Source organism: Meleagris gallopavo, chromosome 1 (genome assembly GCF_000146605.3).
Source record: "Meleagris gallopavo isolate NT-WF06-2002-E0010 breed Aviagen turkey brand Nicholas breeding stock chromosome 1, Turkey_5.1, whole genome shotgun sequence".
NCBI classification, from domain to species: Eukaryota; Metazoa; Chordata; class Aves; order Galliformes; family Phasianidae; genus Meleagris; species Meleagris gallopavo.
The window spans coordinates 189,185,141-189,196,556 of NC_015011.2; the positions used below are offsets into that span (position 1 = coordinate 189,185,141).

Sequence of the window (11,416 nt, forward strand, 5' to 3'; positions counted from 1 at the left end):
GCTCGTGTGCTCCAAGGCTGTTAAGGCAGAGCCAGGACACAGCCTAGGCTGCTCCTCATCAGCCCCAGCTGTCCTGGTCCTTCACTCTGCCTCTGGGTCTGACTTGTCTCAATTGTAACCTGGGGGCTGCTGCCCATTATTACCAAGAGGCATGTTTTTGTTCTCTGCAGCCCGGAGCTGCTTCCTAGAGATCATCAAGTGGGGAGATGCTAAAGAGGGAAAGAGCCTCCTAAAGCATTGCTTCAGTTCAACTGCAGCTGAGTTAACAGAAACTTGTGTCAGAAAAAGAAGCGAGTAAAACTAACCCTGCTGAAGCAGTGACAGATTGCTCTCCTGGCTACTGCCAGCGGGTGGGAGATGAAGCACTCTTCCCCCAGGAAATCAGGTCAGGCATAAGTGCTGATTTCAACAGCTCTCACTTTTGGAAGCACCCTGGAAAGGTGGCAGCAAAAGTAAACTCCAAGAACAGGGGAAGTGTAAGCTGCTCTGGGAGCTGCTCCTGTTTCTATATGGACACATCAGTGCTGTGCTGTCCAGCTACAGCCACCCCCAAACCTCTCCTTGCAGTGCTCCAGGAGCAAAGGCTGAGGCAGCTGCAGAGGATGTGCCTGGCTCTGAGCAGCCATGCTCCTGTCTACATGAGCTCTCACGCTGGTCCAGACAGCAGCATCTCTTCTTGGTGATATTCCTTAGGACGCACAGCTGCCAGAAGTGGTACTTAGACCTAACCATCTTCCCTTGGAAGCAAAGAGAGGCATTTCCCAAGATGTTTTCACTGGCGCCTTATAAAAAGAATTGGAAGCAGAAGAAATGGAACAAGTGCTGGAGAAAAAAGACACAAAGGTCCAAACCTTACTTCTGGCACAGCCACAGGTTTGCTCCATGAACTCAGCCCACCTCCCCTGCACGTTGCTGAAATGTGGACACGGTATTACGTGGCCTTACCTTTAGCCCCAAACTTCTGAAGGACAGACACCACCCCGAGCTCAGCAGGGTACCCAGGCAAACTCAGGATCCTGGTACACACAGCAGCAGCCCTCAGACGTGGAACTGCGTGCTCTAGGTGCAGGGCTCACCAAAAAAGGCTCCTGTCTCCAGCTGTTACAGTACAAGTTTAATCAAAATACCATTCCCAAGATGCCGCCCTTCATTCCTTTGACATACCACATTTTATTGAGTTTTGTGGATTAAAGAGTTAGTCGTATGGTACATGGATTCAATAAATATTTAAGAACTGGGTGATGAAGCCCCATGGCATTAGAGCAGATAGTTAAGTACATAGAGAAGTAAAAAAACATGTTCCTAAAATTCCAAGTAACCAGCTGGGGTGGATGAATGCAGCGCTTCAGAAAAGATGGGGTGTGCACTGCTGAGGCTTTCTGCTCAAGGACAGCATGGAATTGTATTAGCAGCAAACTGAGAGAGACTTGAATGGGTTTTTGATACAGAATAGAACACACTGCAGCAATTCTGCCATTTCCTGCTCAGAGCTGAAAAGCAGAACTGAGTGCAGTGTCCTTCATTCAGGCTGAGAGCAGGAAAGGAAACCTCCAAGCAGCAGGACACCCACCACCATGCTGCATCTTTGGAAAGAGCTGGGGATGGGGATAAATGGTGGGAGAAGGGCCTCATTGCTAGATGTGCACACATCATCTTTCCAAGCTTAACACAAATTGCTGCTTTGCCAAGGCAGACTGCATATCAGGCATACCACACACCCAGCCCAGGGTTCTTTTCCTGGTGTTTTGTCATGGCAAAGGAGAACACGTCAATCAGGTTCTGTCTGAAGACAGAATATGAGTCTTTAGTAAATGAAAAGAAGTGTCTCCAGTCCCAAGGACAGACCTGTAAGTGGCGTTAGCACTTTTCCTATCTGTTCAGGAAAACTTCTTTCTATAGGGTTCAACCTGAGACCATGCAAGAGCACTTAGGTTTCCAGGAAGCCCAGCTACAAAAGCAATATACAAACTTTTTATGCACTCTACCCATACACGTGCACCATCCCCTAATCCTCAGCTGGGGAAGCTACCATACACTACAGTGATCACCCTCCTGCCACAGCTCCAGCAAGCTCCTCTGCCCTGAAGTGACACTAAATGCACCTATCTCAGATGGGATCCACGGGTGGAGCAGCTCTGCTGGCACTGCAGGGCTGTTAGGAGCCACACATCATGCACTCATCACGATTCTCCAGGGAGCACACCATGGCTGCTTTGTTCCTTTCCTTCTCTTCCTCAGAGGCCTTCTCCCGCTCTCTGAGTTTCTCTTTGTTCAAGGTGAACTGGATGGGGTTAGCAGCTGGCTTTGTCCTTAGGTAATACATGCCAGTCTTCAGACCCTGCGGAGGAAAAGCACAAATCCAGCAGCTGGAACGGGCTGGCCAGCCATACAGCCAAAGGAGCTGCTGATTCTGCCCTCCTGCAGCCACACCACCGTGACTGCCTCGCAGTGATGCCCTGTGGGCACAGCTCATGGGAGCAACGCCACGGGATCTGCAGCTCTATTGCTCGAGAGAAATATTCCACTAGTAACTCTGGACTCCTGGGAGGAAATGGTCCTTTACCCTTCTGAGACCAGTTTTTCATGAGAGCACTTACCGAGCCCCATTTGCTCTCTTGTTCTGAACAAAGCTCCCACCCAGCCCCCCCACGCACCTGCTTCCACCCATAGAAGTGCATGCTGGTCAGCTTGCCATAGTTGGGTTCTGCGATGTGGATGTTGAGAGATTGGCTCTGGTCGATGAAAGCTCCTCTGTCTGCTGCCATCTTGAGGACAGTTTTCTGGGAAATCTCCCACACTGTCTTATAAAGCTGCTTCAAGTCAGCAGGAATCTCAGATATATTCTGAAAGGAAGAGTTTTCCAATGCAGCATAACCCAATGTTATAACTCAAATGTTCATATTCATGCACACAAACCCTTCACAAATCACTGATTCCACATCAGAATTCTTGCAGCTGCAGCTCCCTCACTGAACCCAAACATGTTGGATCTGAAAGCACTCGAGCACAAAGAAACCTTGCTTGCTTTCAGAAGGTGGCCTACGTTGGGGAATTTAGAGAAGAAAAGCTGTTTTCAAATAGGACATTCATGTTTTGCTCTAAATAGCTGTGAGGCTTTACAAGAAGCACTCCAGCACTCCCACTCATGTCCAACTGCACAAGTAGGATGCACTTTTTTTAGCGTGTGTGACTCCAGGCACAGCAGCATTTCAGCCTCCAGAGCATAAATAATCCATCCCATATTCTCCCCCACACACCTCCCAGATCTGGACGCCACGTACTCAGCTCCTGTCTCAAACCCACTCACTGCTACAAAATTACCCCCCCACAATCTCCGTGATAAAAGGGAATCCAAACATTTGTGGAACCTGCATAAAGCAAAGCAGCTCAGCTCTCTATTTGTTCAAGTAATAATTAGCTGCATATTTCCATTGGAATTCTCTGTTCCATGGGCAAGCTCCAGCAGGAACAAATTACCACTCAGGCACATTCCCTCATCTTCCTAATGGAAATGTTCCAGACTAAGGCTTCTCCTCCCAGGCTGGTTGAGTCACTCGTGCACAGCAGACCTTGAAATCACCGTGTGGCAAATCTGCTCCCAGCAGACCCACCAGCATTCCTCACACTGGAGACAGTCCCAGCCCCCCTCGTTTCCATGCATACCTGGATGGAGCCATTGTGGGCAATGATTTGGTTTTTCATCTCCTCGTTCCACAGACCCCTCTCTGTGAGATCTTTCAACAAGTGTGGGTTCACAACCTGTAAGCAGCAAAGGCCAAGGAATGAAAGCACTGCATGCTCTAAGCTCCTGCCCTGCCTTACAGGGCAGACGCACCTCCTAGAGGAGGTTTTTCACCTAGAGGAGAAAAATCCACACCAACACACGTAGGGATTTTCTAACATTTACACAAGACCTTGTGCAGCACTGCCAAACTTTCATTCTCCAGTTAGCACTAAGCAAAATTCTCCTTGCTGGGACTGCTGGGGCACCTGTCCAGAAGCCCTGCACCTGACCCACGCAGCAGAGGGTGTCAAGGTTTAATGAAGTGGATTGGTTTTTTTCCCAGAGAAAAGCAGCACTTCTTTAAAATTTTGCATACCCCATAGCAGCCAGCACACAGCCCAGACACACCTCCTGTTTTCCACTCCCTTCAAGCACTGAAGGCCACACTGGGGTCTCCCTGCAGCTTCTCTTCTCCAAGCTGAACAATTGCAGTTCCCTCAGCCTTTCCTCATAGGAGAGCAATCAATCAGTAGCCTCCATTTTGTCTTTTTCGATGATGAAAGTTACTGAAACTAAAACTACAGAAAAGCTCTTTGGCAAAGCTACCCCAAGTGCTTACCTGGAACTCTCCTGAAAGGACTCTGCGTGTGTAGATGTTACTGGTGTAGGGCTCAATGGATTCGTTGTTGCCCAGGATCTGAGCAGTGGAAGCAGTTGGCATGGGAGAAAGGAGAAGGCTGTTTCTGACACCATGCCTGGCAAGGAAAGCCATGAGTTAGAAAGCTTCAACCAAGGGAGAAAGGAGAGAAAAGACCCAGGAACAAACCAGCAATTCTCAGCTCACACGCAGACATCTCAGCTAGAACAGAGCCTATGGGGTGGGCACACCCTGTATGTAACCACAAAAACAAAGAAAGCCATCCACAGAGAAAAACCTATGAGAAGGAAGTAACAGGGAAATCTAACAGGGCCATTTGAATTCTTGGAGCCAACCTTTTGTTTTCAGTCATAATCTAACCAATGCAATTTGCATTTGAAACTAACCATGCAAGATTACTTACTTTGCAATCTTCTCCTTTAAAGCCTTCCAGTCCCACAGATCGGAGGGGGTGACGTTCCACATGTCATACTGAAGAATCTGAAGAACACAAATTATTTTCTCTGTACTTCATAAATCATGTTATAAATCGATCTGCTATTCTCATTAATTGTCCTCTAAGGTTCAGTCTCAGCTAAGCTCCTCCGTCATAATCTCACAATCTTTTAATTGCACAGAAGGGCCTCCCAGCAGAAGCTGAAGCTTTTCTTCTGTCTTCCCCTTCACCCCCATTTATCTCATGCATTTCTTAATGCACTTTAGTAGTTGAATGATGGAAGAAAAACAGCACCCTTTGCATTGATGCATCACTGTACTCTGCACTGGTGAGGCCTCACCTCCAGCACTGCGTTCAGTTTTGGACACCTCAGTACCCAAGAAAGGACATGGAGGTGCTGGAGCAGGGCCAGAGAAGGGCAACAAGGCTGGGGAAGGCTTGGAGAACATGGCCTGTGAGGAGAGACTGAAGGAGCTGGGGCTGTTTGGTCTGGGGAAAAGAGGCTGAGGGGAGACATTATGGCTCTCTTCCAACACCTGAAAGGTGATTGCAGCAGAGCAGGGCTGGTCTGTTCTCACAGCTGACAGGAGGAGGGGAAATGGCCTCAAGTTGCACCAGGGGAGGTTTAGGTTGGATCTCAGGAAACACCTCTTTACAGAAAGGGCTGTTAAGCACTGCAATGGGCTGCACACGGAGGTGGTTGAGTCACCATCCCTGGATGTGTTTGAAAACCCTTTGGATGTGGTGCCCAGGGCCATGATTTAGCTGAGGGCTGTTAGAGTTAGGGTAGGATGGTTGGGTTGCGGTTGGATTTGATGACCTTTAAGGTCTTTTCCAACCTGAGCAATTCTATAATTCTATGATTACAAAGTCTCAGTCACACGTCTCCTTCTGTATCAAAGCCCACAGGCAATCACACGACCTGTACTTCAAAGCCTTGGCCCTGAAGCAGGCCACTTCCTGGCACTTACCCCTTTGCTGACAGGAGAGCCCTCATACGTTTCGTACGGCCCTTGCTGCTCAGCCAGCTCACAGCTGGCTTCCAGAGCCCCATAATAAATGGTCTCAAAGATCTGCTGGTTCAGGCGCTGCGCCTCGGGACTTTCAAAGGGGAACCTCATCAGGATGAAGGCGTCAGCCAGGCCCTGCACACCAATGCCGATGGGGCGGTGGCGTCTGTTGGAGCGCTCCGCCTGCGGGGGATTCAAGCAGGGGGAATCGTGACTTGAGCTACGTGGAAACAGAGTAAAGTTGGACAGAAACTCCGGGAGGAACTCTGACCTCCCCCCGTGGCTGCCCTCATTTTTATTGGCGGTCCGTTCTGCTGCAGTGACCCAGCCCTGAGTTCCGCCCAGCTCCCCACTGCTGAGTGTTTGGTAAGGCAGGAATTGGAGGGTCGGATCAAGTTGGTTTGAAGTGATCGCTAATTCTGATTGCTCGATCTGACACAATAAAGGTGTGATTAGAAATGAATACTAAATCTCTTTCAAAAACAGATCCATGAAGATATTTGAATTCAAGTACTCTAACTGCACGTGCTTGGAAAAAAAAGTGATCTTCATCAGGTTTGGCCTTCAACTTGGAATATTTGCTTATTCCCTTCTCCAGCACCCAGCCCTGCTGCTTGCCTTTCTGTGCTCTTGCAAAGCACGTAACTCTGCACCCCCCTCTCAAGAACTCCCAACCCTGTCTTCCCTTCCACAAAACTATCCACACACTCTCCCAAAAATGTACAAAACTCAGCTCAAGGCTGAGTTCCAGGATCATTCCCTCTGTTCTGCTCCCCACTTCACGCCTCATGCTGCTCTGTGCTTTATGGAAGTCCACACACACACCAACAAATCCACCTGCAGAACCATCTCAAGGGGAAGCTTTGACTACAGGTGCTTCTCTAAGGAGCCACTCTGGGTGGGGGCTGAAGATGCCACCACCACGAGGTCACAGCTGCAGACTGGTGGCTATGGGAGCCCCCAGCTCTGTGCCACCACAGGTTTACAGAATCCCTCAGCGATTCCTTCAAACTGGGACTGCAGAGAGCAGCAGAGCCCCTGTCACAGCTCCTGGGTTGGCTGCCAGCTCCATAGCAGTGCAGCACAGCACTCACCTCTGGCACAGGGTAGTAGTTGATGTCAATGATTTTGTTCAGGTTTCGGACAATAACCTTTGTGACTTCAGCTAGCTTCTTGAAATCGTAGGTGTGCTCTGAAGTGACGTACATGTTCAGGGCTAAGGAGGCCAAATTACAAACTGCCACCTGTGGAGAAGAAAACATCGAAAACAATGTGTCAGCCAACACCCCCTGCAAAAGACACAGTACCTCAATCCCAGAGCGTGCTCTCTATCCAAGCAAAGCACCACGCAAGCTAAAAGGCTGTAAAAACACATTTCTCACTTGTATGCCTTTTACGAGCTGGAAAAAGGACAAGAACAATTCAAGAAGAGTTAGCTGATATCAGTGTCACCATAAAAATTCTAGCCTGTAAGCTTTCCTTCCAGAAACAAAGCCCAATTTCTTCTTATTAGAATCAGCAGATGATCCTCGTGAGATCCAGAACATATCAGAGCCCTGTCCTTGTTATTTTTTAACAATCACTTCATTTCCAGCCCCAGGATCATTGGAACAGCTCGGCTCAGCTCAGGCAGTAGAAGCTGATGCTTTCAGTTTTAACAGCCTCAAGAGCTTAACTGCACTAGAGATGTCTCACGTAGCATTAGCACTAACTCATTTCTGCATCCTTTCTTTACTTTTGTTAGCAAATGCTGAAGTCCAAGCACAGCAGCTCCACAGAGCACTTAAATGAGATGGAGAACTCAGGGACAATTATTAGGAAAATTCAGATCTGGAGGTAGGAGGTGCTTACACCACCCGCCTGCAAGCCACAAAGCTCATTTATCTCCCAAGCTCCAGAGGTCCACTTTGATGGGTACCTTGTTTTAATACCCCATCCTCAACAGGACTTGGAAAGGAGGGGACACCTCCCCACACCCACCCACACACACAGTGGAAGAGCTGCACGCACTCGAGTGAAAACATCCCCGTGACTTCCTTAGCTACCTGCTCCCTTCCCCACCCAGGGTTGGTGATATTCTAAAAAGCTGCAACGAGCACATTTACTGCTTTCCTAAACTGCTGCAAGTTGCTGCTCTCCACTCACCTCGTCTTTGCTGGTATACTCCACTATCTCTGTGCACAGATTGCTGCATTTGATGGTCCCCAAGTTCTGCTGATTGCTTTTCCTGTTGCAGGAGTCTTTGTACAGCATGTAAGGCGTGCCAGTCTCTGTCTGTGACTCGATGATGGCGTACCAGAGCTGCTGGGCCTTCACCACTCTGCGGACACGACCTTGCTTCTCATAGCTGCAAAGGGCACACGGTGCTTTGGTGACTCCCAGACTCTCCAGAAGCAGCACAGGAATCAATCCTGTGATTCTATGATCAATCTACTCATCAGGTTCCCAAGGAGGCACAACCCCACTCAATTTCAAATTAGCCAGCAGAGCCTGAACAGCAAAGTATTCGGGCTGTTCTGGATAAAGGAAATAGGAAGCTTTCCCTAAAGCACCCTACACAATTCACTCAAAACAGAGCCACCTACTGCTTTAAGTAGGGACCATTTCAGAACTTCACTCTAAAATAACCTTTCATGCATAGCCTGCACTGAGCAGCTCACAACTGAAGCAGCAGTAACTGGATATCCCCATCTGTGCCACTGCTATCATTGTGATAGCTGAACTGAGCAGCCCCCTCTAAGCCAGCACGGCAGCCCTGCGCTTTGGCTCCCAGACACCACACCAGGGCAGTTCTGCAATCAGGTGGCCACCGTATAAAAGTCTGCTCACTCTCCTTACCTCTCATATAGTTTCTCAAACTCCTCTCCCCACACCTCATCGAGGCCAGGACACTCATTTGGGCACATTAAGGACCAATCCTGTAAGAAGGAAAAAAATCCGCAAAATCTGTAGATGCCTCGTTAATTAACAGCATTCAACCTCATCAGCAGATCCTGCTGTAAACTCACATTCCCCATCCTGAAAAAGCAGGAGCCAGCTTTTCTAGCAGGCATGGGGAAGGTGTTTACTGGAGTAGTCTGATCTATTTAAAAATCAACTGTAGGAATCCTTATGACAAACTGAACTCGGAATCCTGAGGTGACTGATTCCCATTTTCAAGGAATAACAAGCAGTCGTTTGAGGATCTAATTACTGAGATTTTGATGCTATGTGGAAACTGCAGAGTACAAATCTGGCACATAAGTGTGTAATTGATTCAGCCCTGAAGCAAAGAGTTCCACTGGAGTTCTGCACTTGCACAACCTAGTGCTCAGCTGGGGCACAGCAACTTCCTAGGACAGCTCTGCACCACTCTGTGAACGCCGTGCTCCTCCATTAACACCTCCTCTGCACCCAACAAGCTCCTTACCTGGTTGGTTTCAACTCTCTTCATGAAGAGATCAGGAATCCAGAGGGCAAAGAAAAGGTCTCTGGCACGCTGCTCTTCTTTCCCAGTGTTCTTCTTTAAGTCAAGAAACTCGAAGATGTCCAGGTGCCACGGCTCCAGGTAGATGGCAAAAGCCCCAGGTCTCTGATACAGACAACGTAGCCAAGATCAGAACAAATCATCCTGAAGATGAAACCTCCCACACTGCTGCCATGGGCACACAAAGCCTTGAACTAACTGAAGTCAGTCTGACAGCCTCATTAAAGCAATTTCAATGTGCTGTTCTGTATTACTGTTGCCCTCATTGGAGCGAGGCCATGCTAGTAGTTCCAGATTCCTAATGAAAATTATTTCCTCTGTGTCAACAGAAGAGCTTGACAATTCCTAGGTTTACCTACTGAGCCCTACCTCCCTTGGTCTCTGGACTACCTGAATGCAAAGGATGCAGAACAAGAAACTTTCTGCAGCCTTACAGCTTGATTCAATCCAAGGAGTGATCGATAACCACTGCAAGAGATGATCTTAGGTGCACATCTCATGCAGCAGACACATACCAGAAGATAAACCATTCCATTGCATGATGGAATGCACAGTCAAAGGAGAACACTAGGCTACCAACAAGGAGGGAAAGAAGTCCTTTTTTAATAACGTGTCAGCTACCACTGCATCACTGATGTCACTGTTCCAACCTTTCACAGGTGAACTCTCCCCCTGGTGTGGCTCCCCTCTTTCCCCCCAGTTTAATGGAAAGCCATTACCTTGTTACCACCTTGATCCACGTAGCGAGCAGTGTTGTTGTACACCCTCAGCATAGGAACAAGTCCATTGGAGTTCCCATTTGTCTGTAGAAGCACAGGAAAACCACTGTTACCAAAAAAGCAACTTTCAGCTATCAGCAGAACTCCTGAAAGCTGGAAAACGATCACTTGTCAGTGCTTTGGTGGCACCACCACTCACACTTTCCTTTTTTAAATTAAAGAAATCCATCATTAACTCATTTCCTCAACACAAGGCAATCTGGAGCCTTGCAGAGCTTACACAGACAGTGACCGAAAGAAAAAAATCCACATCTGTCCACTGAACACCTTAAGTAGTTGAACTATAAAAGGGAAAGGGCCAATTGGCCTCCAGGCATATTCCTAGGCTGCTGATACATAAATTAGTTGGAACTGTCTGATCAGGCAGCAGCATGAGATCTGCTTGTTGCAAGGACTTCTCTTAGCAAAGCCAAGCACCAAGGGAAACCAAGCTTTTTGTTTTAAAGCACATTGAAAGGAAGGTCTGTGGAGCTGGACGAGCTGCTGTGCTCAGCTGTCTCGACAGAAGCAGTGCTGCTTTGGCAGCTGGAATGCAGACATTTCCCCACAGCAGAAGGTTGCCCTGCTGCATACACCACCTGCACACTCACCCCAGCAATATAGCTGCCCGTGGCACGGATGCAGCTCACAGCCAGCCCAATCCCACCAGCAGACTTGGAGATCAGGGCACACTGCTTCAGAGTGTCATAGATTCCCTCAATGCTGTCATCCTTCATGCACAGCAGGAAACAACTAATGGAAACAAACAAAAATAAAACCAACAAAAAAACTAAGAACTTCATTAGGGCTGCAGAAAAACGATGGCACTGTAACCTTAACGTGCTGTGCAAAGAACACTTCTCAAGCCTTCATAAAAGAATCCCAGAAACACAGCTACTCGATTTGGAAGCTGTGACAGCACTTCATTGGAACAGACCCAGCCTCCAGAACTTGATCTTCCTCCAGTTATGCACTAAGAAAGCTTGGAATCAGAGAAACACAGCACGGCTTGGGTTGGAAGGGACCTCAAGGATCACGAAGCTCCAACCCCCACCACAGGCAGGGCCACCAACCTCCACATCTCACAGCAGCCCAGGCTGCCCAGGGCCCCATCCAACCTGGCCTTGAACACCTCCAGGGATGGACGGGGATCCACAGCCTCTCTGGGCAGCTGTTCCAGCACCTCCCCACTCTCACAGCAAACAACTTCCCCCTGACAGCCAACTGAAATCTGCCCTCCCTCACCTTCCAACCATTCCCCTGTCCTGCTGTTATCTCCCCTTTCCAAGAGCTGACTCCCCTCCTGTCTGCAGGCTCCCTTTAGGTCCTGCAGGCTGCACTGAGGTCACCCCGCAGCTTCTCTT

General features: G+C 48.6%; 1 protein-coding gene across 1 annotated transcript in view; it reads right to left on the reverse strand.

Annotated features, from left to right (window-relative positions):
• Positions 1-1,099: 1,099 nt before the first annotated feature.
• Positions 1,100-11,416, reverse strand: part of RRM1 (ribonucleotide reductase catalytic subunit M1) — an 18,368-nt gene continuing 8,051 nt past the window's right edge. The window contains exons 7-18 of the mRNA XM_010706256.3: positions 10,664-10,805; positions 10,014-10,097; positions 9,238-9,399; positions 8,667-8,746; positions 7,974-8,175; positions 6,923-7,072; positions 5,790-6,011; positions 4,786-4,862; positions 4,344-4,479; positions 3,664-3,759; positions 2,655-2,843; positions 1,100-2,338 (exon numbers count right to left, since the gene is read on the reverse strand). Of these exons, the coding sequence (XP_010704558.1) occupies positions 2,156-2,338; positions 2,655-2,843; positions 3,664-3,759; positions 4,344-4,479; positions 4,786-4,862; positions 5,790-6,011; positions 6,923-7,072; positions 7,974-8,175; positions 8,667-8,746; positions 9,238-9,399; positions 10,014-10,097; positions 10,664-10,805 (1,723 nt within the window). The 3' untranslated portion in view covers positions 1,100-2,155. The remainder of the gene's footprint in view (positions 2,339-2,654; positions 2,844-3,663; positions 3,760-4,343; positions 4,480-4,785; positions 4,863-5,789; positions 6,012-6,922; positions 7,073-7,973; positions 8,176-8,666; positions 8,747-9,237; positions 9,400-10,013; positions 10,098-10,663; positions 10,806-11,416) is intronic.